At 63.3% G+C, this 19,027-nt stretch overlaps 1 protein-coding gene across 1 annotated transcript in view; it reads right to left on the bottom strand.

Moving 5' to 3' along the window:
- The window catches only part of PLEC (plectin), a 47,929-nt gene extending 29,235 nt beyond the window's left edge, over window positions 1-18,694 (bottom strand). Inside the window, exon 1 of the mRNA XM_083359165.1 lies at window positions 18,093-18,694. Within this exon, the coding sequence (XP_083215291.1) occupies window positions 18,093-18,585 (493 nt within the window). The 5' untranslated portion in view covers window positions 18,586-18,694. The remainder of the gene's footprint in view (window positions 1-18,092) is intronic.
- Window positions 18,695-19,027: the final 333 nt, after the last annotated feature.

Below are 19,027 nucleotides of genomic sequence, written 5' to 3'. Positions count from 1 at the left end.
GGGGCCCATGGAAGCAGGGAGGAAGCCAGGCAAAGGGGAGCCGGGAGGATGGGAAGGAAACCCACGCTAGAACTTCCAGCTCTCCAGAGGCTGGGCAGGGGCAGGGGGAGACCCCCAGTGGGCCCACACGCTCTTGCCCAACCCTCCCTGGCTCCTCTGGAGGTCTGGGCAAGGAAGGGGCTCTGCCATATCCCAGCACAGCCCCCCACCACCACCACAGGGCTTGGCCAGCAAAGCTCTCCAAGGGGCCCAGCCAGACGCCTCCTGCTCCTGCACCAGCAGCAAGGAGAGGCCTTGTGGAATGGGGGGAGGGGGAGAGAACAGCTCCCCCTTGCAGAACTCCCCAAAGGGTCCTTGGGCTAACTGGGCTGTCAGTCCCTTTGCATTTGTCGCTGGCTGAATGTGGGCTATTTTTCTAGTCCCCAGGCAGCCCTGGGGTGACAAAGGAAGCTCAGCAGGACACCAGGTGCTTCCTCCTCCTCCTCCTCCTCCTCTCACCCTTCTGCCCCAGCCACCCTCCCTTGCTTGCAACAGGCTCTCTTGGCAGGACCCCCGTTTTCACCCTCTCCTTGCCTCCAGGCCAAGCCCTGTTCTTGATCCGCCCCTTCCCTCAACCCCCAGGCCTCTTGTGCAGTTTGGTTCTCAGCCGCTCTGAAGCGAGACTATTTTGTCCTTTGGCACACTGCACACCCCCTGTAAAGTCACATCCTTCCCCAGTGCCACCCACACATCAGCGAATCCCCCTCCCGTCACGGTTCTGGACTTTCAACCTAGGCTTGCCTGACACATGGATCCCAGATCACACCCTGGACAAAAGCAGATCTTCCTCCCGACCCGTGATCACTTCTTTCCCGACATTCCTTGCAATAAAGCACACTCTACCTGCTTTCTTTCTGCCAGCATTCAAACATCTCAACACCTTTTCTCCCAACACCCTTTTGACAGGTTAATTTTCAGATTTGTCTCACGCAACCCAGACAACTTCGGCTGTGAACGGCACAGACCGTCAGCCAGCAACAGCATCCTCTGCCTGTGGCATTCGGGTCCCACCCCAAGGATGCCTCCATCCACCCTCCAGGATTCCCCTGTTCGGATCCCAACATTCCGGTTATTCTCAAGATGCTAGGCTTCCATCAAACCTTCCTCTGACCGCGTTCAGCCGCCATCCTCCAACTCCAGACTTCCCAGAGCATTTCCCACCTCGGCCCTGTTCACTAAACCAAGAAGAGCACCGTCCCTTTCTTTCGGCATTCCTTCCTTCCTCAGGGGGCGGCTGAGCAGGAAAAAAAGTGTGAACAAAAAAATCCTTCCTGCAGACAAAGCCACCCAGCTATTCCCAGCTTCTGGGCCCTTCCCGTCAGAATCTGCCTGCTGGTGGGGGGCGCTCACCAGTCTCCACACACAGAGCCTGCACAGCCCCTCCAAAGCCAGACCATCCGTTTCTCATCTCCGTGCCATCTCCACCTGGAGCCTGAGCAGTTTTCAAAATTCTCAGAGCACCGATAACCTCTTTCTTTATCTATTTGCTTGGATGTTGGTTTCAACTGCACACTTTAATATATTCCTATCATTTCAGTGCAAACCCTAGAATTCTTTCCAGCACTCCCTCTTCGATTTTCACCCCAAGTAATGTTCTTATTTGTAATTCCACTCAGTCTGCTGAAGCCTCGTTTAGTCCTCTTCATTTAATCCCCAAATATTTAATTTTCCATTAGAACTGTTCTGGATTTTCTATGGCTCTTTTAATCATTCTCTTGCACATCTTCCCTCACTCACAAAGTCCCTTATTTCATCATTTGTCAAGCATCCTTTTTATATTTCCTGTTACTGCAACTCCTGCGCTTCTGTGGGCCTCTGTGACAATCCTGCTAAGTGTTTACAAAGCAAATTCTGCCTCTTCTTTTTTCATACCAGCTTTTCATTTGTTCTCTTGGGAGCTTTTCCAGCAGCACATTCACTTTTCTTCCACTTTCCCTTGCAATTTTTCTCACATCTTTGCCCAGGATCCACTCCAGACTTCCAATTCACATGCAACATCAGGTCTACTTGCAACATCCTACGTCACACCGTGTCACGTATTCTGGTTCCATCATTCATAACACAGCCCCTAGGAGTTTCTCTGCTCCAGAAGATTTGGTCACCTTCTGTCAGATCTGCTCACCTGTCCTGCTTCAACAGGTGTTATGGACAAGGGGTGTGTGTGTTTTTCTTTCTTGTTAATTCATTCCGGCCCTTTGCCACTTACACACACACACACACACACTCCCCCTTATGCTATAAAACGCAATCTTCATTAGCCCGCCCTCTCCCCAGATGGGCTCATCTCTGCTGCACATCATGGCTTTGGGCTACGGAGGCAGGCTTTCACACGATAGACAGACGCTTTTTAGTTAGATAGACCAGGCCAAACTCCCCTTCCCTGTGGATGGGTCCATTTCCGGCCAGGATGCCACCTGGTTTTACTCAAGAGTAAATCAAGCACCCCCTCATTTTCCTAGCCAAGCCTCTTTTGCGAAGGGCCAAACTCTTGTCTGCATCCCAACAGCAGCAGCCCAGGATCCTGGCAGAACAGCCTTTCCTCACAAAGGTGCTGGCGGCTGTGCGCCCGAGGCTTTGGTCGGCTTTATTTATTATGGGATGTTCTGGTTTGTAGAAAAAGAAACGCCTCTCAATCCACCCGGTGTCTGCATGCAAAGAATCATTACCGAAATGACTGGCAGGGAAGGCACAGGAGGGGGAGGGGGAGCCGGGGGAAAGGAGTCAGGTCGGATCAGGCCCGCACAAGCGCCCACGAGCCTCCCCGCAGGCGCTGCTCCCCTGCCCCTCAAGCCTCCGCCTCCTGCCACAGCCATCCAACCCCCCCCAGGCCCCTTCGAGGCAGGCCGAGCCCCGGCTTCGCTGCGGCAGCAGCCCTTCCCCAGGTGGGGGGCAGGACGAGCGCCCAGGCCCTCCCCGGCGCAGCAGTCCCCGAAGAGACCTTCGGGAGGGGCGGCTTCCCTTCCTCCGGCAGCCGCCGCTCTGCCCCCTCCAGGAGGGTCCACGCGTCTCGGGGAAAAGACCCTCCGCCCGCCCGCGGGAACGCCGGGCAGCGCCCGAGCCGCTCCCTCCGCCCGGCAGGCCGGCCTCCGCTCCCCACTGCGGCCGCCCGGTCTCTCGCCCGCGGCGCGCACCAGGAAGTGGCCCGGCGGCAGAGCGGGGAGGCTCCGGGCGCCCTCCTCGGGGTCGGGGCAGGAGGGCAGCCCCCCGCCCAGCGGCAGCCGGGAAGGGGACCTTCGAGCGGGCCCGAGGCGGCGGGCTGCCCAGGGCCAGCCGCGGCGTGGCTCCGCGGTGCCGGAGAGGCGGCGGGGGCCGTCGCCGCGCCCGCCTGCCGCGTACCTTTCTTGCCCTCGGAGGCGCGCAGGACGGCCTTGTACAGGTTCTCCTCGGAGCTGCTGGGCTGGATCAGCCCCCCCGGGGAGGGCCCCTCGCCCCCCGCCCGGCTGCGCCCCCTCTGCCGCGACATGGGCGCTCCGGACGCCGCTGGGACCCCTCGCCGCCTCCCGACAGACAGACGCTCGCCGACCCCACGCGGGCGCTCCCGGCCAAGGCTGTGCTGCTGCCGCCGCCGCCGCCGAGCGGAACAAGGTTGGCGCAAGCAGGCCAGGGCGCTCGGCCCTCCCCCCGCGGAGCCGCTGGGGGCTGGGCTGGGCGGGACCTGGGCTTCCCCTGCCCCCCCCCCGCCTCTTCCTCAGGCAGGAAACCGCTCCTGGGCCACTTAACCGCTTCCCGGCCGGCCATCCCGGCGTCTCATGGATGAGAAACAAGAGGGAAAGACCCAGAGGGGTCTGAGGAAGGGGGGGGGGGGGAACAAGCCTCTGAGGCCCAGTGCTCTTCACCTCCCCTCCAAGGCGGGGGGGGGGGAGCTCCTAGGCAATCCCAGAGAAGAGGGGGAGGGCACCTTTCCCCTGGCACAGCAAGCAGAGCCTTTCCCACAAGGGGGTCTCCCCCTTGTGGCCCTCGTCTCCCTTCAGCTTGCCCACCTCTCAAAGTGGGTCTCTGGGGCCATCACCAGAGCTGCTCTCAGCAGCTGTTCCCCCCAGGGCAGCCAGAAAGGGGACAAGGTGCACGGCCCACCCCCTCACCCAGGCTACTTGATTCTGAGCAGCAACCAGAGGCCCATGAGATCAGCTGCTCTGGGGACTCCCCCCCATGCCACAAGGGAGGTGCACCTAGCCCCCTTCAGGCTGGACATAGGCAGAGCCAGGGCCCAAAGGTAGAGCTGACAGGGCCCGACAGAAGAGACATGTTCTGGGAGCAAAGGTTGCCAACTCTCAGGGCTGCACATCCCCAGGCAGCACATTCCAGGCTGGCAGGGCCCGGACCCACCCAGCTCCGCTGAGGCAGACCTGGGCCGGGCCCAGACACAGGAATGTGCTGCAACACAAGGGCTTCAAAGCCTCCCAGCAGCCCTCACTGCCACCGCCCATGCATCTGGGGTGCCAAAGCGCGTCAGAAAGGTGGGGCTGGGCGCTCATCCTGCCAGGGAAGGCGCCTGGGGCCAAACTCCCCACCCGCCTGAGTCACATCCCATGGAGGAAGCCAGTGGCTGCAGGGCACCACTCTCTGAAAGCGGGAGGGGAGGGGAGGGGAGAAAGGAAGGGCTCCCTCATTCTCCCCACCGCAGGAGCCAGGCAGAAGAGATGTACGTGCCATGCCTTGCTTTCCAGCTGGAGACAATCTTATCCTGGCCCTCTGCTCACTAAACAGCAGCCAAAGGGGCCCTGCCTGACCACAAAATAGCTGCCATTGAGCTGCGGGGTGTGCCCCTCCCCACTAGGACCCAGCTCTTGATGCAAGGCAGCCCACAGCCCTGGGAGTAGGGGATCCCTCCAAATCTAACCTTCTGCACAGCAGCAAGGGGGGGAGGGGTTTTTCCAGAAACTAGAAGTCAATGAACGTCAAAGGATCTCATGCTCTACAGTATGTGAATCAGCGGTGCAGACGGTCTGATAAAAAAAATCAAATGCAATTCACAGCAGAGGAGTTTTCTGAATCAGAGGAAATAACATTCCAGCCGACCCCACCCAAGGCAGGACGGAAGGGCTGCTGCTGCTGCGCTGTCTTTGCTCTGCTCTTTGCTTCAAAGGTCCTCCTCTGCCCTTCAGCCTCCCTCAAAACTGCAGTGATGGCCCTGAGTGACGTCACCAGGGAGGTGGGAAGCCCTCAGTGGCCGTCCAGGACTAACCTCTTCCCCCCCCCGCCTCGCAACTCAGTTGCTTCCCAAGCAAAGCCTGCAACATCCTCTCTTCTTAACCTGCCCCCTCCCAGCATCAAACTCATGGCACAGTTCCCAAAAAGGTCCCTGAGGGCCAGGGACAAGACATCCTGAGGGGTGGGCACAGTAGGGGTCCTTCAAGCCCCCCTCGCCTTGTGTAAGGCCAGATATATTGCACAAGCCCTTTCAGGATGCCCTCGGAGGGCAGGTGTGGGGGAAGGACAACAAGGCATTTCCTAAAGTATGCCAGTGTGAACACAGATGGCTTTAAAGCTCACAAAATAGGCCACCTCCGGAGGCGGCCCTGCCTAGGACACACAGCCGCCTTCCAACCAGGGGCTGAAGCCTGGCCAAGCCAAGCCACGGCCCTCACCTGCAGCTCAAGCAGGAACCAGGGGAGTCCTGCAGGGCCCTCAGCTGGCGAGGGAGTTTGGCTCCTCTTCAAGAGTTGCCGATTTGTAAAGGTAGAAAGTTCTAGAGACTGTGGTGGTCTTCTGCCCTTTCTGGCCTAGAGAGCCATTTAATTCTGGTGAGCTACGCATAGTTCTGGCAATGTGAAACTTGGGTGAAGACTCAACAAGAAGATGGCGGTGAGGGCTGGGGGTTGTCTATTTTTTCTGGAGCTAAGGATCCACTCAGCTGACAGACTTAACATTTCAACAGGTGAGACTGGCTGCTAGGACAGCCCAGCTGAATTTGGCCTCACGGTTGGTTCCCTGCAGACTGAATTTGGAGGTGGGGTCTTCCAGATCAATAGCCCTTGGGAGAGTTGCCCTGCTTGACCGTACTCAATCCTTTTCAAGCCATCCAAGCTAAGGATCATCGCCCCACTTATGTCAGGTGCACAGAAGTGCCTTCTCATCTGGGGGGTTGCTACTGCTCTGCTGGAGGATGTGAGCTCAGGTGAGGAGGTCAAGGAAGAAGTGAAGCAGCCCATTCCAGCAGCTCACTTGCTGGATTGGCACTGGAGCCAGTGACGCACCAACCCCGGCCTCTGTAGGCCCAGCAAATTCCCAGGGCTGCTCACTCACACACGCTGATAGTCCGTTACTTAGAGGTTTAGCCTAAAGGGCAGGAGAGCAGACTCTGCAGGTCCTGAGGACAAGGGGGAGGCACTGCGTGACTGAGAACGACTCTTCAAAGTGACCTGGAAGTATGTGGCTTTGTTGTATATTGCACACAATTTGCTTCTCCTCCGGATTGTCTGTTTACCTGTCTCAGACCGAGCCCGACCTGTCTGACCAGCCTCAAGTTCTCAAGGAAGGGCTTCCTCAAAAGAGTTCTCACTAACTGGAACAACCTGAGCCCAGTTGCCTGTGGTTGTGACAGATGCACAAGTTTTTTTACATTCTAGCAGCCCGCCTAGCCAGGACAGGAACTTGACCCCCCACCCGAAAGTGTCCCTGCTGCCTTTTTCCAAGCTGAAGACTCCCCAATGTTCCAGCCTTTCCTTCTGATCTTTGCGGAGCATTTCCCCCATCGCATCCCTCCAGAAATCTGGCAAGCAGAACTTTCCAGAGGCTCCCTAATTGCCAGTTTCCAGGGCCTCCTCCCTGGGCAGGGTGCAGGCTGCCAAGAGCCTGGGCGAGAGAGGATGGAGGAACGGCCTGCCCCTCCTTCCTCCCTTTGCACGCTCTGCCCCCCTCCGTGGGGGTTCTGCCTGCAGCCTAGGAAGGGGGGCAGCTTCCCTGGCTCCCCCAAACGGAAGGCTAGGCCCAACGGAGACGGAAAGAAACCGGAGAAGCCCAAGAGCTGCAGCCAGACTCTCTCCAGGGCAGGGATGAGGTGGCCCAGCAGACAAGGAGGGACGCTCCCCCCCACCAGCCAAGCAACTGCCTCCAGCCCCGTGAAAGGGGACTCCGTCCACCCGCACGCCCGCCTTGCCCACTTTTGGGGTGTGGCGACCGCGCCATCCCAGCTCTGTACGGTAATCGCCCGAGGAGAAGGGGCCGCTTCTGGCCCTCCTGGAGGGTGGGGGCGCTCGGGGCCCTCCAGCCGCCGCCCCCTCCCTCCCTGCTCCGCCAGGCCCCGCCCCTCGCTTCCCAGGCGGAGCTCCGCAAGAGACGCGCCGCCGGGCCGAGCCCCTCTCTGGCTGGCGACCGGCCAGAGCGAAGGGCGCGCGGGGAGAAGCGGCGCCTCCAGGAAGCCCGCGCCGGCTCCCTCGGCTGCAGGTCCGCCCGGCGGCCGCGACTCCCGGACGCGGCGGGGGCGAAGGAGGGCCGGGCAGGCCGTTGCTCCGGAGACGGCGGAGGGCCGGCCAGGCTCCGCCCCGCGGCCAGCCCCGCTCCGCGCGCCTCGGCCACTCACCCAGGCAGCAGAGCCGGCTGCGCAGGAGGCCCCGCCGGTGTCGCTCGGGCGCGCTCAGCCACTCTGAGCCGCCCAGTAGCACCGCCCGCTTGTAGGCGAAATACGCGGCCGCCGAGAGCTCGGCCATCGCGCCCCCGCCGACGCCAGCCATGGCAACCCTCCCGCTGCCGCCGCCGCCGCTTCCTGCCGCCCGTCAAGCGGCAGCAGGCAGCTCCGCCCCGCCGCCTTGCGCCCGCCCTCGGCCGCGCCCGCCCCCCCTCCCGGGCCGCCTGCGCGGCAGCCACGCGCCCCCTCCGGCCTTTTGCAGGTGGCCCGTCGAGGCGCCTTTCAACGGGAAGCGCCGCTGTCTCGCCACGGGGGGAACTGCCTCGCAGCCCTCGACCGGCCGGCGGAGCGCTCCCGAGGAAAGCGGACACGTCGACGGGCCGCCCCCGAGGCCCCGTCCCGTAATTGCGCGGAGCTCCAGGCGAAGCCGCGCCAGACTCGACAGCTGCCCCGGTGGGGAGAGCGAGCTCTCCGAGCCTTGGTTCGCTCCCACCCCGCCGCCGGTTCCTTTTGCTTGCAGGGTCGAGGGAAGCCGCCTTTCTGCTCCGGAGCCGGCAAGGGAAGCCGGCTCCAACAGCGACGGCTGCGTCCGCACGACCAGCCGAGACATGCATTTTACGCACCACAGGCGCTTGTGGAAAGCGCGCTTGTCTGACACCTCAAAAAATGGGAAATGGCGAACGATTCAGCCACCGTAGTCCCGGGAATCCAACGCAACCTCCGCCTGCAATTACCGGCTGGGCCGATAGAGGCGCTCTGACTGCAGGCCCCGTGAGTCGTAAGGAGCGGGGGGGGGGGGAAAGCAACCCTGCCCTCCCCCAAGTCCAGGCGCAGCCGGGAGGGAAGCCCCGTCCAATATCTGCTCCTGCAGCTGCTGGGCTGGTTCTCGAGGGAAGGCACAACTGAGGGGACCCACCCGGACCCAAGGCCACTTATAGGGCCACATCCTTGTGATGTGGCAAGTGGCTGGCTGGGCAGGAGATGCCTCTCTGGCATGGAAAGGGGGAGGCACTGAGCAGGTCCAGAGCAGTCTGGACACCAAGCTATAGGCCAGCTACACCGGGTCTTCTCCCTAGAGCTCTGGTGGCGCAGTGGTTAGAGCGCAGTATTGCAGTCTAACTCTCTGCCCACAGCCTTAAGTTCGATCTTGATGGGGCTCAAGGTTGACTCAGCCTTCCATCCTTCTGAAGATCGGTAAAATGAGGACCCAGATTGTTGGGGGCAAGATGCAAATAATACTTTGACATTGTAATCCCCCCCCCCAAAAAGTGCTGTAAAGTACTATGGGATGGTATATAAGTCCAAGGGCTACTGCTAGTGCAGTTGCTTCCTCCACACACGGCTGCCTCCCACGTGCCAGCCTGCACAGCAAAGATAAGGTGGGGGAGGGGAGCAAAGGCAGCTGTCACATCAGCCAAAGCCTTTGCTGCAGAGGGGTCCTTGGAGGCCGAACCCACAGCTGGGTGCCCCAGAGGCTCTTTGGCCCCAGCTTCCCCGAGCCTCTTCCTGACCCCGGCAGCCGGAGAAGTGAAGTTGCAGGCGTGAGCCCAGGGTGAGCTGAGAAACAAGGGAGCCGCTTGGCACCGCTTCCAGGAAGACCAGGGCTGCCGCCCTCAGGCTAGCCAGGGTGGGGAGTGGAGGGTGAGGTGGGGGTTGTTACTGAAGCAAGGGAAGAATGAGTTTGAGTGACTTCCTGACTGGTCTCCACCCCATCAGCCATCGATGGCTACCCAAGTGGGAAGCTGTGGGGTTAAGGACTGGAGTGGTGGTTGTGACCCACGGAAATAGGGGCAGCATTTTCAGAATATGCCCAGGGGTGCCCTTTTCTTGGAGATTCACAACAAGCTCTGGATTAGTTAGCCCCCCCCCCCCAAACTTCGGCCTCCAGGGAAGGACAGAGTGACAGCCCAGAGGACCAGTCCCTGAAAGTGGCCAGTGGAACTGGCGTTTTCCATAAGCAGGAAGGGCGAACGCCCCGCACCCCCCTACGCCTGGCTGGGCTGAGGGCTCTGGGGTTGCCAATTCTCACTGCTGCCACTGGGGGCACCAGCATCCCCTCCCCCCACAAGCAGAGAACCTAGGTCTGCAGCAGACAGCAGAGCCACCATCCAGCATCAGCCCTCCTCCAGCAGGGGGCAGGAGTCTCCCCACACACCTGGGATTCAGGAGGTCCAGGCACCCACCAGGGTTTCTGTGCTGCATGGGGGGGGGGGAGAGGGGAGGGAGGGGAGAGTGCCCGGCCTTTTGCTGGGGTATTTTCAACTTCCCCCTACTTGCTGCAGATCTGGATCACCCAGGGTTCCACAAAGAAGCATTCCCCAGGGAGCATTCGCTGCTCCAGACTAGGGTTTACTGTAATGTTCCCAGTGCATGACCGATGCTGGACCCTCCGCGGGCATCAGCTGCCCTGCTGCCCCAGACGTGCTCCCTGCCAGCCCTGAGCAGAGCCTCTTCCGCAGGCACACTGCTCAGTCCCGCTCCCTTTGGTTGCCCCCCTCCCCACAACAAGAGGCAGCAGAAAGTGGCCCTGCCCTTTGGATCCTCCCTTGAAACCAGAACCGGGCTAAATGGTGCCCGGCTGCTTCCTGGACAGGGAACACTGCAGGGTGGGCTCTGGACAGTGAGACCTGTGGCATACAAATTTAACAATGAATAATAAATACATTAAATAAACAAAAGGACCGGGAGGGGAGCCGGGGGGAGGGGAGGCCGGGGCCTTGTGCTGAGGACAGAGGTGACCCCCATGCCCGTCAACCATCCGGACGTGCCCTGATGCCGCTGAGCAGGTGTGACCTTGGAATGCAGCAACCCAGCCACAGCCAGACTGGCAGAGCACCAGGGTCAGTAGCTGACGGAGCTCCTTTTCCTGGGAACAGGCAGGAGTCCAACCGGATTAGCAGGGTGAGGACAGAGAACTGAAATTAGCCAAGGCCCCCTTTGCTCTTTTCCCACCCCCAGGTCCCTTCTTCCCAGAGCTGCTGGGAGGCAGCAAGCAGAGGGCTGCCGGCGCCCCTCTGCCTGAGCTCTGCTCCAGCCTAGGCCTCCGACCTTGCTGGGGGCCTCTTGCTCTGAGGCAAGGAGGCGGTAATGGCAGCTGTAACCCGAGAAGTATCTCCAGCTGCCCCCTCCCCACCCCCAACAGAAAGAGGCAAAACAAACAGACTGGGGCCAAGGAAGGCCGGGCCCTCCCTCTGGCTGGGGTGGGGGGAGACAGGGACAGGAGTGAGCTACCTTGGCTGGAAGGGGGGCTGCGGAAAGGACCCTCTGAGTAGGACCTAGGGGGCAAATGTGGTTGAGTGGGAGGACTCCAAGGGCAGGGAGAAGCCCACCCCTCCCCTGATGCGGCTTGTGCTGGGCAAGTAACCAGCAAGGGCATCTTTGTGGCTTGCACACTTCAGCAGAGGGAAACCAGAAGGACTCCCCACTTCCCTCCCTGCAGCCTTCTTCAGCGGCACCAGAACCAGAGGCTTCCCCAGCGTCATTGCCACCGGCCGGCTGGCCACCGGCTGGGTGGGGCACGGCAGCGTCTCTCCTCAGGGGAAGCCCCAACAGCCTGAGGCTGGGTGGGCGGCAGTGATTCAGAGAAACCAGTGGTGATTCAGAGAAAGCAAGCTGAGAAACCGCAACTGCCAAGCAGCAGCAGGAAGCTCCCTGGGCATCATGGCCCAGAGCCACCAGGGAGCTTCAGCTGCCCCTCCAGGCTGCACTCAGTTCAGCCACGGATGATGGAGCCTCACTAGCTGAAGGGGGGGGGGCTTGCAGCACTCTGCTAGATGACTGGATGCAAATTTCGGGAGGTGACAGGCTACCCTCTGCACACGCTCAGCAACCCAGCCCAGCCGTCAGCCACCAACAGCCCTCAGCCGAAGCCATTCTGGGCTGTCTTGAGGCCCAGCCGGGAGGCGGAAGCAGCAGAGAGCCAAGGGAAGAAGCCGCAGGGCTAAACCTCGGGAGCAGCTAGTAGGGAAAGGGGTGGGGCTCCCAGCATTGGTTCCTGGGTACCAGGCGGCTGCCACCAAGCTGGGAGAGAGGCAGGACTCTCCCACAGCCCAAGCAATGCTCTTCTGCTGCTTCAGCTGAGCCCCCTGCCCCAAACCACTCCAGCATCCCCCAGCCTCAGGCCACAAGCTGCCCTCCCTCCTGCGGCTGGTAAAATTCACCTGCAGGAAGCGCTAACTGAGCTCCCTCACAACCGGCAGCCAGCCCTGCGATGGGCCCTGGAGCTCCCAAGGCCCAGTGGGCGCACGGAGCCTTCCCGGGAGGGCAGAGTCCCCTCCCTCCGCAGAGGGGGAAGAAACCCACAAAGAAGTGGCTCCAGACCAGGCAAACCGTCTCATCTTGAAACTGGAGGCCGCTCTTGCTAATGTGAAGCCCCCCAGGAAGCAGAATTTGGGGGTGGGCTAAGGTGGTGGCCTGATCCCCAGCCGCAACCTCTCTGGGGGACCATCCCAACTTCCAGGCAATGCAGACATAAAGGTGCAGCTCCTCCGCCCAGAACGGCAGCCGAACGGGGCCCCGGCGGGGGCTCTCAATGCTGCATTATGTAGAAAAGGTCACCGGCGCAAAGGGAGGCGGGAGGATCCCCGCCCTGAAATCGGGGAATCTTAATGCCTGCGAAGCTCAGCACTTGGCCAGGAAGGAGGTGGCTCTTTCTCACGCGCAGGGGGGGAGGGGGGCTGGGAAGGAAGAGACAAGGGCCCGCAGGCAGAAAGTCCACCATCCACTCGAATAAAAGTGGGGGCTGCCACGTCCACAGCCGGGCTGGCCTCTTGCTCAGCCCCACAAAGGGTGGCCTCTCAGCGGGGGAAGCGCAAGAGGGGCGCCCATCTCTACATAACAAATAACCAGGCGAAGTACGGACCATCCTGGCCGGCCGCGTCACGCATTTGACCGGCATCGCGGGCTAACTCGCTGGCGGCCCCGTCCCGCCTTTGGCGAACCGAGCCGCGAATTTGGAGCGGCATCCTTGCCGGGAGACTCGAGCCGGGCCCGGGCGGGAGCTCCGTCCCGGCTTGGGTGGCCCTCGGGGAAGCGGGCGGCTAGAAAGCAGAGGAGGACCCCCCCTCCCCGCGCTGTTCCCCCCGCAGCTCCGGAGACAGCCGGCCGAGCGCGAAAGCCTCCGGCCAAGGTCAGCGAGCGAGAGACTTCAGGTGCCTGGCGAAAAAAGTGAGCTGCTGGGAAGCCCCGGAGACGGGCAGGAGGCGGCGGGGACCGGACCCCCCCTTCCCCCGCCGTGAGAGTCTCCCAGAAAAGCTCCGGCCAAGGCAGGCGCGCCGCGCACGGGTGTCCCGCCGCCGCCCCCACGTGCCTGTGTTTGCTACCGCTGGGGGGAGGGAGCGCCCCGCCCTCCCGCCCTCCCGCCCGCCCCGCGGGGCCCCAGCGCCTCCGCTCCGCTGGCTCTCACCGTCGTCGGCCGCGGGGCCGGGGCTCCCTCCTCGCCGCCAGTACCAGACCAGCGCCAGCGTCAGCGCGTGGCCGGCCGCCACCAGCGACGGGAAGAGGCTGCCCCCTCCGGGATCCATGGCGGCCGTGGCCGGGCAGGAGGAGGCGCTCCGAGGACGCAGCCGCTGGGCCGAGTGCCGGGGCCGAGTGAGCAGCGGCCCCTCCCGGCCGCGGCGGCTACCTCCGCCTCCTCCCGGGCTGTCCGCAAGTCCGGCCCCCTCGGCCCGCCGCCCGCAATGCGGAGCCGTCCAGGCCCAGCCCGAAGCAGCGCACCTTCCCGCAGCCCGGAGCCCCACTGGCCGGCGGCGCTCAAGGTTACCCGCCCCGCGCGCGCTCCTGCGGCGGCCGAGCCTGGCACCCGCCTCCCCCGCCGGAGGTCCGGTGCCTGGGGGGGAGGCCCAAGGGCGCGGCGGGCTCAGCCGCGCCCACGCCACAGGGGTCGGGTAGCGGCCCAGTAGCACGGAGCCGACGGTCCCCAGCCGGCCCTTCCACCGGGCGGGCGCCGCACTAACGTTTCCTCCGCTTCGGGAGCAGGCGCCCAGCGCGCCGGCCTTCCCGGGAAGAGAATCGTCGCCTACCGGGCACAATCTTCATGGGGAGGCCTCGTCCCGGAGAGCAGCCCCCGGCCTCAGCAGCAGCCTGCGGCACTAGCAGCCCCCGACTGAGGGTCCGAAGCGTCTCTCGGCCGAACCCCGCCTGCCCCCCCCCCCGGCGCGATACCCCGTGGCAGGAGAGATGGACTATAAATAGCTGTTTCGTCGCCGCCGGGCCGCGGCCCAGCGCGTCACCGCTCCAAGTTAGAACATTAAACCGGGAGGGGGAGGGCGCCCCTTCCAGCACTGCACCTGCAACGCCCCCGCCACACCTGTTGGGGCTGCAGCTGCGCCCCCCCCACTCCGGCACCCGCGGGGTGAGGGTCAGGATGGGGAACCAGCAGCGGGCATAAATCAGCTCTGGCCAGGCGCCATCCGTGCCGTGGAGGGAGGGGGGGCAGTTGCAAGCCTTGCCATGGCTTACGCCCAACTGCTTTCAGTCTATCACCTAGGAAAGAAAGGGGGCTGCCCCACAACTAGATTGGGTGCATTGTCCTCTGAAGAAGCACTTGGGGTTTAACCCCAACCTCAAGTTGGGGAGCAGAGCGGGCCCCACTGCTTGCACCCCCAGCCATTGCCCCTGCTCTCTGATGCCAGGCAGCTCGCTTCCCTGCAGGATCCTGAGGTGCCCCTTGAGCTGTCTGCCAAGAGCCTCTGCCCCCAACCAGGGACCACTTGCCGTGTTAATGCATCCCCCAGTGACTTGCGCAGGAGACAGAAATGTGGGGATAGGTACACCTGCTCATCTGAAGGAATGTCAGGCTCCCAGCCAAGCAGGCAGGAGAGGCCCCGTGCTGGAGAAGGCCTCTGATGTCTCTGGGAGGAAGGTGGCTCTTCTCCAAGGGAACCCCCTCCAGGCCTGAAGGTCCAGGCGGATGAGGCACTGACCACAAAGAGCAGGTCCAAGCAGAGAGAGAAGCTGGCAGCCAATCTCAGCAGAAGGATGGTCAGCCAGTGCGAAACCTACCCCAGGTGCAGGCAGGCCCTGGGGGAAGCTGCCCTGCTGTGGCGCATTCTCCAGAAAGCCCAGCCCAGCCTGCCCCTCCGGCACCAAGGCCAGCCCAGCCCTTTGGGGCGCCCAAGGAAAGCCCACTGCAAGGGGGGGGCGCCTTAATCCTTGCTGTAAGAGCCCTTTTCACCCCTCAAAGTTCCCGAACCGGACCCAGCCTCTCCATGGGCCACAGTGGGGCTCTGTGCTGCCTCCAGCCCCCAGAAGTGACCTTCGCTGCTCTGTTCCGGCATAATCACAGTGGAATAATTTGCCCAGCACACCCGGAGCCCTCTCTGGGCTCAGAGCACCCTCCAAAGGGCCGTGTGGGGGACATCCTGAGCTTCCACTGGGGCGGGGTTGGGGGGTGGCTTTTAGCTCATCCAGCTAGCTCCCTCTCTCTCAGGGATTGGATTGGAGACAGACTGGACAGCCACAGAGAGGGCATCTCCTCAGCAGAGGCCAGCTGTTCCCTTGGCCTCAGCTCCTGCCGCTGCTCCAGCAGAAGGGACATCCAGGTGGGCGAGCAGAGAGTCCAGCTTAGCCTGATCAGCAGCAAGGCTGGAAAGGAGCTTAGCCTGGGGGAGGGGAGGGGAGCAAGATGGCAGCCATTGTGCCAAGCACATGGCCCCTGTGACCCCAAACTTCCCTGGCCAGATTGTCCCAGAGGCTCCATCTAGACTCATCTCGGAGAGGGGGGTTCAGGGCTCCCGTCCTACACCCTCCCCCCAGGCCAGAGAAGACCCTCACATCTGGGCCATCCCGCATTAAACTCCAGACCGGGAGCAAACTCTCTCTAGTTGGAACCAAGAGAGCCCCCAGGCTCACTTCCAGTCCCCACCCCACAGCAGAATGCAGGCCTCCTGCTCAGGATACACGGAAGATCTGGCCAAACCCCACTCCTTGGGGGAGGGGGGGCTGGTACACCCCTCCTGCTTTGCTTGCTCTGTGCCAAGCACTGGAATGGAAGTGGGGGAGGAGGCAGGCTCCTCAGTTTCAGAGCCCCCTTTGGGGCTCAGTGTGACCACACAGTATGCTGCCTCTATGCCTCCCCCAAATCTCTTTGGGGGGGTGAGGTTCCTGGGTGCGCCCGCTCAGCATTTCCTAGGAGGGAAGAAAGGCCCAGCAATTCTCTGCCCATCTATTGCTTCCCCCCCCCCAACTGAATTAAAACTCCTAATTCACAAGGGAGGGGCTGGGGGAGCCCAACCGGGAGGAACTGCCTGGGGGCGACACTAAACAACTTCTGAAGATGACACCCAAAGAGCCGCCCTACGAGCAGAGGCTGAACTCTATGTCACTCAGTTGGGACAGGACTCATGACCTCAAGGAGCCCCTGGATTCTGCCTTCCCTTAAGGGACACCATGCCCGCGGGGGGGGGGGGGAGAAGGAGCCCTCCCTTAGGTTTCAGATCTGAACTTTCAGGTGGGGAAACGAGGGGCTTGCCAGGAGCTGGCAATGGGGTGCAGGACGCAGGCTGCCCTTTGCATGGGCCAAAGGCATTGGGGGTAGAGCAAGGGGGAGTGGCCTGCCAAGACCACCCCCTCGCCTTCAGATCCCACCACAACCGCTCAGCTCCGGCTGTCCTGACAGGGCTGCCCCTCCCCCCGCCTCTTCCGCGGGGTCTGAGCGCAGCCTCCCCGCAGGCGCTGTGCTTCCTGCCTGCCCTCCTGAGGGGAGGCGCCCTCCCACCCCGCGGTACCTTGCCCCTGCTGGATAAGGTCCTCCATGAAGTAGCGGCCGTCCTCCCAGTCGGAGGCTGCAGCAGCCGCCATTCTGGCCCTGGCGAGCGAGGAGGCGCAGGCGAGAGCAGCCGCCTTCCTCTCCCGCCAGATCGCGCCCCGAGACTCCGCCAGCCAGACAAGCCTGTGCAGAGCGCGGAAGCCAGGCCCCCCCCTCCAGCTGCTGCCGCTGCCACACCCAGAGACGGCCTCTGGGCTCCCCTCCCTCCCTCCCTCCCCCCCAGCCTCTGCCCCAACAGCCCCAAATTCGCTCCAGCTGGGTGCAGACGGGAGGCCTGCGGCGCTCTTCCCGCTCAAGTGCAAGAGAGAGTGCTTTCGGGAGGGGGGGGATGAGCAGGTTCTCTCCTGCACAGCCTCCCCTTGCAAGGATGTAGGGCCGGGCTCACCACCAAGAGCCCCTTCCCGGCCTACCGGAACGCCCGGCCAACCCCCCCTCCCCCAGCCAGAGGGACACCCCACCCCGCAACGCTGCTGTCTTGCTTGAGTCATTCACACGGCTCCCCCAGCAGTGGCGATTCCCAGGCTGGCTCTCTGGCAGGGACAGGAGGAGACCCAGCCTGGAGGGCCCCTCGACCCTTGGCCCTCACGTTCTCCAAGATCGCCCCCCCTCCCCGTCGGCAGTCGAGCCACCCAACAGCAGCCCAACAGCAGCCCCGCTCAAAGGCGCCCGGAAAACAGCAGCTGGGGCAGAACAGGGTGTGGCCCACCAACTCCAGCAAGGCAGCCCTCCCCCTCCCTGAAGAGGGGGGTCAGCCAGCTCATAGCAGGGGGAGGAGCCTTAGCTGACTCAGAGCCTGGGTCCCCCCCTTCCTTTTCCACGTGACCAGCTGCCAGAGCAACCGACCAGCCTGTCCGGCCCCTCCTGTGCCCAGCTGGCCCTCCCACACCCAAACCCAGCCTGGCACTCGGGAAGGCGCCCTGACGGGGGCAGCAGGCAGAGAGAACGGCCACCACGCCAGCCCCTGCCCACCCCCATTAAGAGGGGTCCAGCGGGCCGGTTAAAGGGCCACACTTGAAGCATCCGGAGTCACTGCTCCACAGCCCGGCTCTCAACCAGCCCAGATGGCCGAGAGAAGCGCCGGGCGATCTTCCTGCCGACTGCAATCCGCCAGCTGCCCCCTCGCGCCCGCCTCCTTCGCCCAGGAGCAAAGAGAAGTGGCTGCGAGGAGCCCCCGAAGCCGAAGCTCCCCCAAGCCGAAGCTCCCCCAAGCAGGGGGGCGGGCAGCAAGCAACCTTCCTGGGTACCTTCACCCAGCTGGCCTCCCCTTCGCCTGTGCCGCCGCCGCCGCCGCTTCTGCGGCTCTCCCCCAGAGACAGCGGGCCCTCCGGCAGGCTCCATGGCACCAGCTGCCTCTGACCTTGGCAGGCGGCAGGAGCGGCGGGGCCGCCAGCGACGGGCAAGGAGCTGCTAAGGATAGCAGGACAGCAGCTGCTGCCCACCTGTCAGCAGCAGATTCCCCCCCCAACCCCCGCATACCACCATCAGCACAGAGGCGCCTACAGGGCACAGCAGGCGGAGCACCAGCCCCCCCCATCCGAGCCGGCCCTCCCCCAGGATCTTCCCGGCGCAAATGAGATTTCCTGCCCTCCGGCCGGAGCAGCCCCAGCTGTCCTCAGCGTCAGAATGAAAGAGAAGGGTAAAAGCCTCGCAGGTCACGGCACCCCTTGACAGAAGTCCCCCCCCACGGCCAGCGCTCCCCCCCCAAAGGAGGTGTCTGACCTTCATCCGAGGAAGATGCCGGCGGCAGCCCCGCCCTCCTGCTGGCCGACTCGACAGGTCTGGCGGCGGCATCCTTCCGGCGGTACCCCTGCCGCCAGTCCTCCCGGGGTTTGGCGGGCTGGGAGAGCGGGCCCCGCACGGCTTGCACGCCGGGGGGGCGCGAGGCAGGCCGGGCCGCGGGGAGGGGGCGGCGGGCCCGCTGCAGGGTGGCGGGCACGATCTCTGGCGGCAAACGCAAGTGCTGACGGAGGTGGGCGATGCCGTCGTCCGTCAGGTACCAGTAGCAGTGGCGCCAGGCGAAGTTCTCGCGGACCAGCCCCCGGGAGCGCAGGGAGCCCATGGCCCGCCAGACCTGCAGGTGGCTGACCCCGGGCAGCTCTGGGTGGAAGCTATGCGGGCGGGGGTCTTTCTGCCCCACCAGCACGCCGTCCCGGAAGAGCAGCTCGTAGATGCTGCGCAGCTGCCCCAGCGGCATCAGCATGCCGGCTACCATGTTGCCAGAGGGCGGGGAGGGGGCGGCCGGCTTCTGGAAGGGAGCAGCGGAGCCTTCGCCGACGGGTAGCCTGGACAGGAAGGAAGGCTCCGCTGGGCTGGACCTCCCTCCCTCCCTCCCTCCCTCCTCCTGCCCAGCCTCAAGGAGCCCCCCTTCCCCTCCCGGCAGCAGGCAGAGGGAGGGGGAGGCCGGGGGGAGCACATGCTCCTCCACCCGCGGCTGTTGGGCCTGACTCAGCGGGGAGAGGAGGCGCGTCCCGCTCAGAGTTTCCTTCCACAAACTTCTTCTGGGCAGCTGTGGGGAGAGAGGGGGAGGGCAGGGTGGAGAAATCTCTGGCGCACATCCTTGCCCAGAAGCTGGGCACGCTGCCAGAGACCTGGTCTGAGGGCACGCTTCAGTCCAGCCAGATGCTCCCTATCCCTTGCTGGGAAACTGAGGCACA

This window comes from Vipera ursinii (genome assembly GCF_947247035.1).
Source record: "Vipera ursinii genome assembly, chromosome: 3".
Taxonomy (NCBI): domain Eukaryota; kingdom Metazoa; phylum Chordata; class Lepidosauria; order Squamata; family Viperidae; genus Vipera; species Vipera ursinii.
Note: the sequence above shows the minus strand (reverse complement) of the source record. Positions and strands in the feature narration are given on the sequence as shown.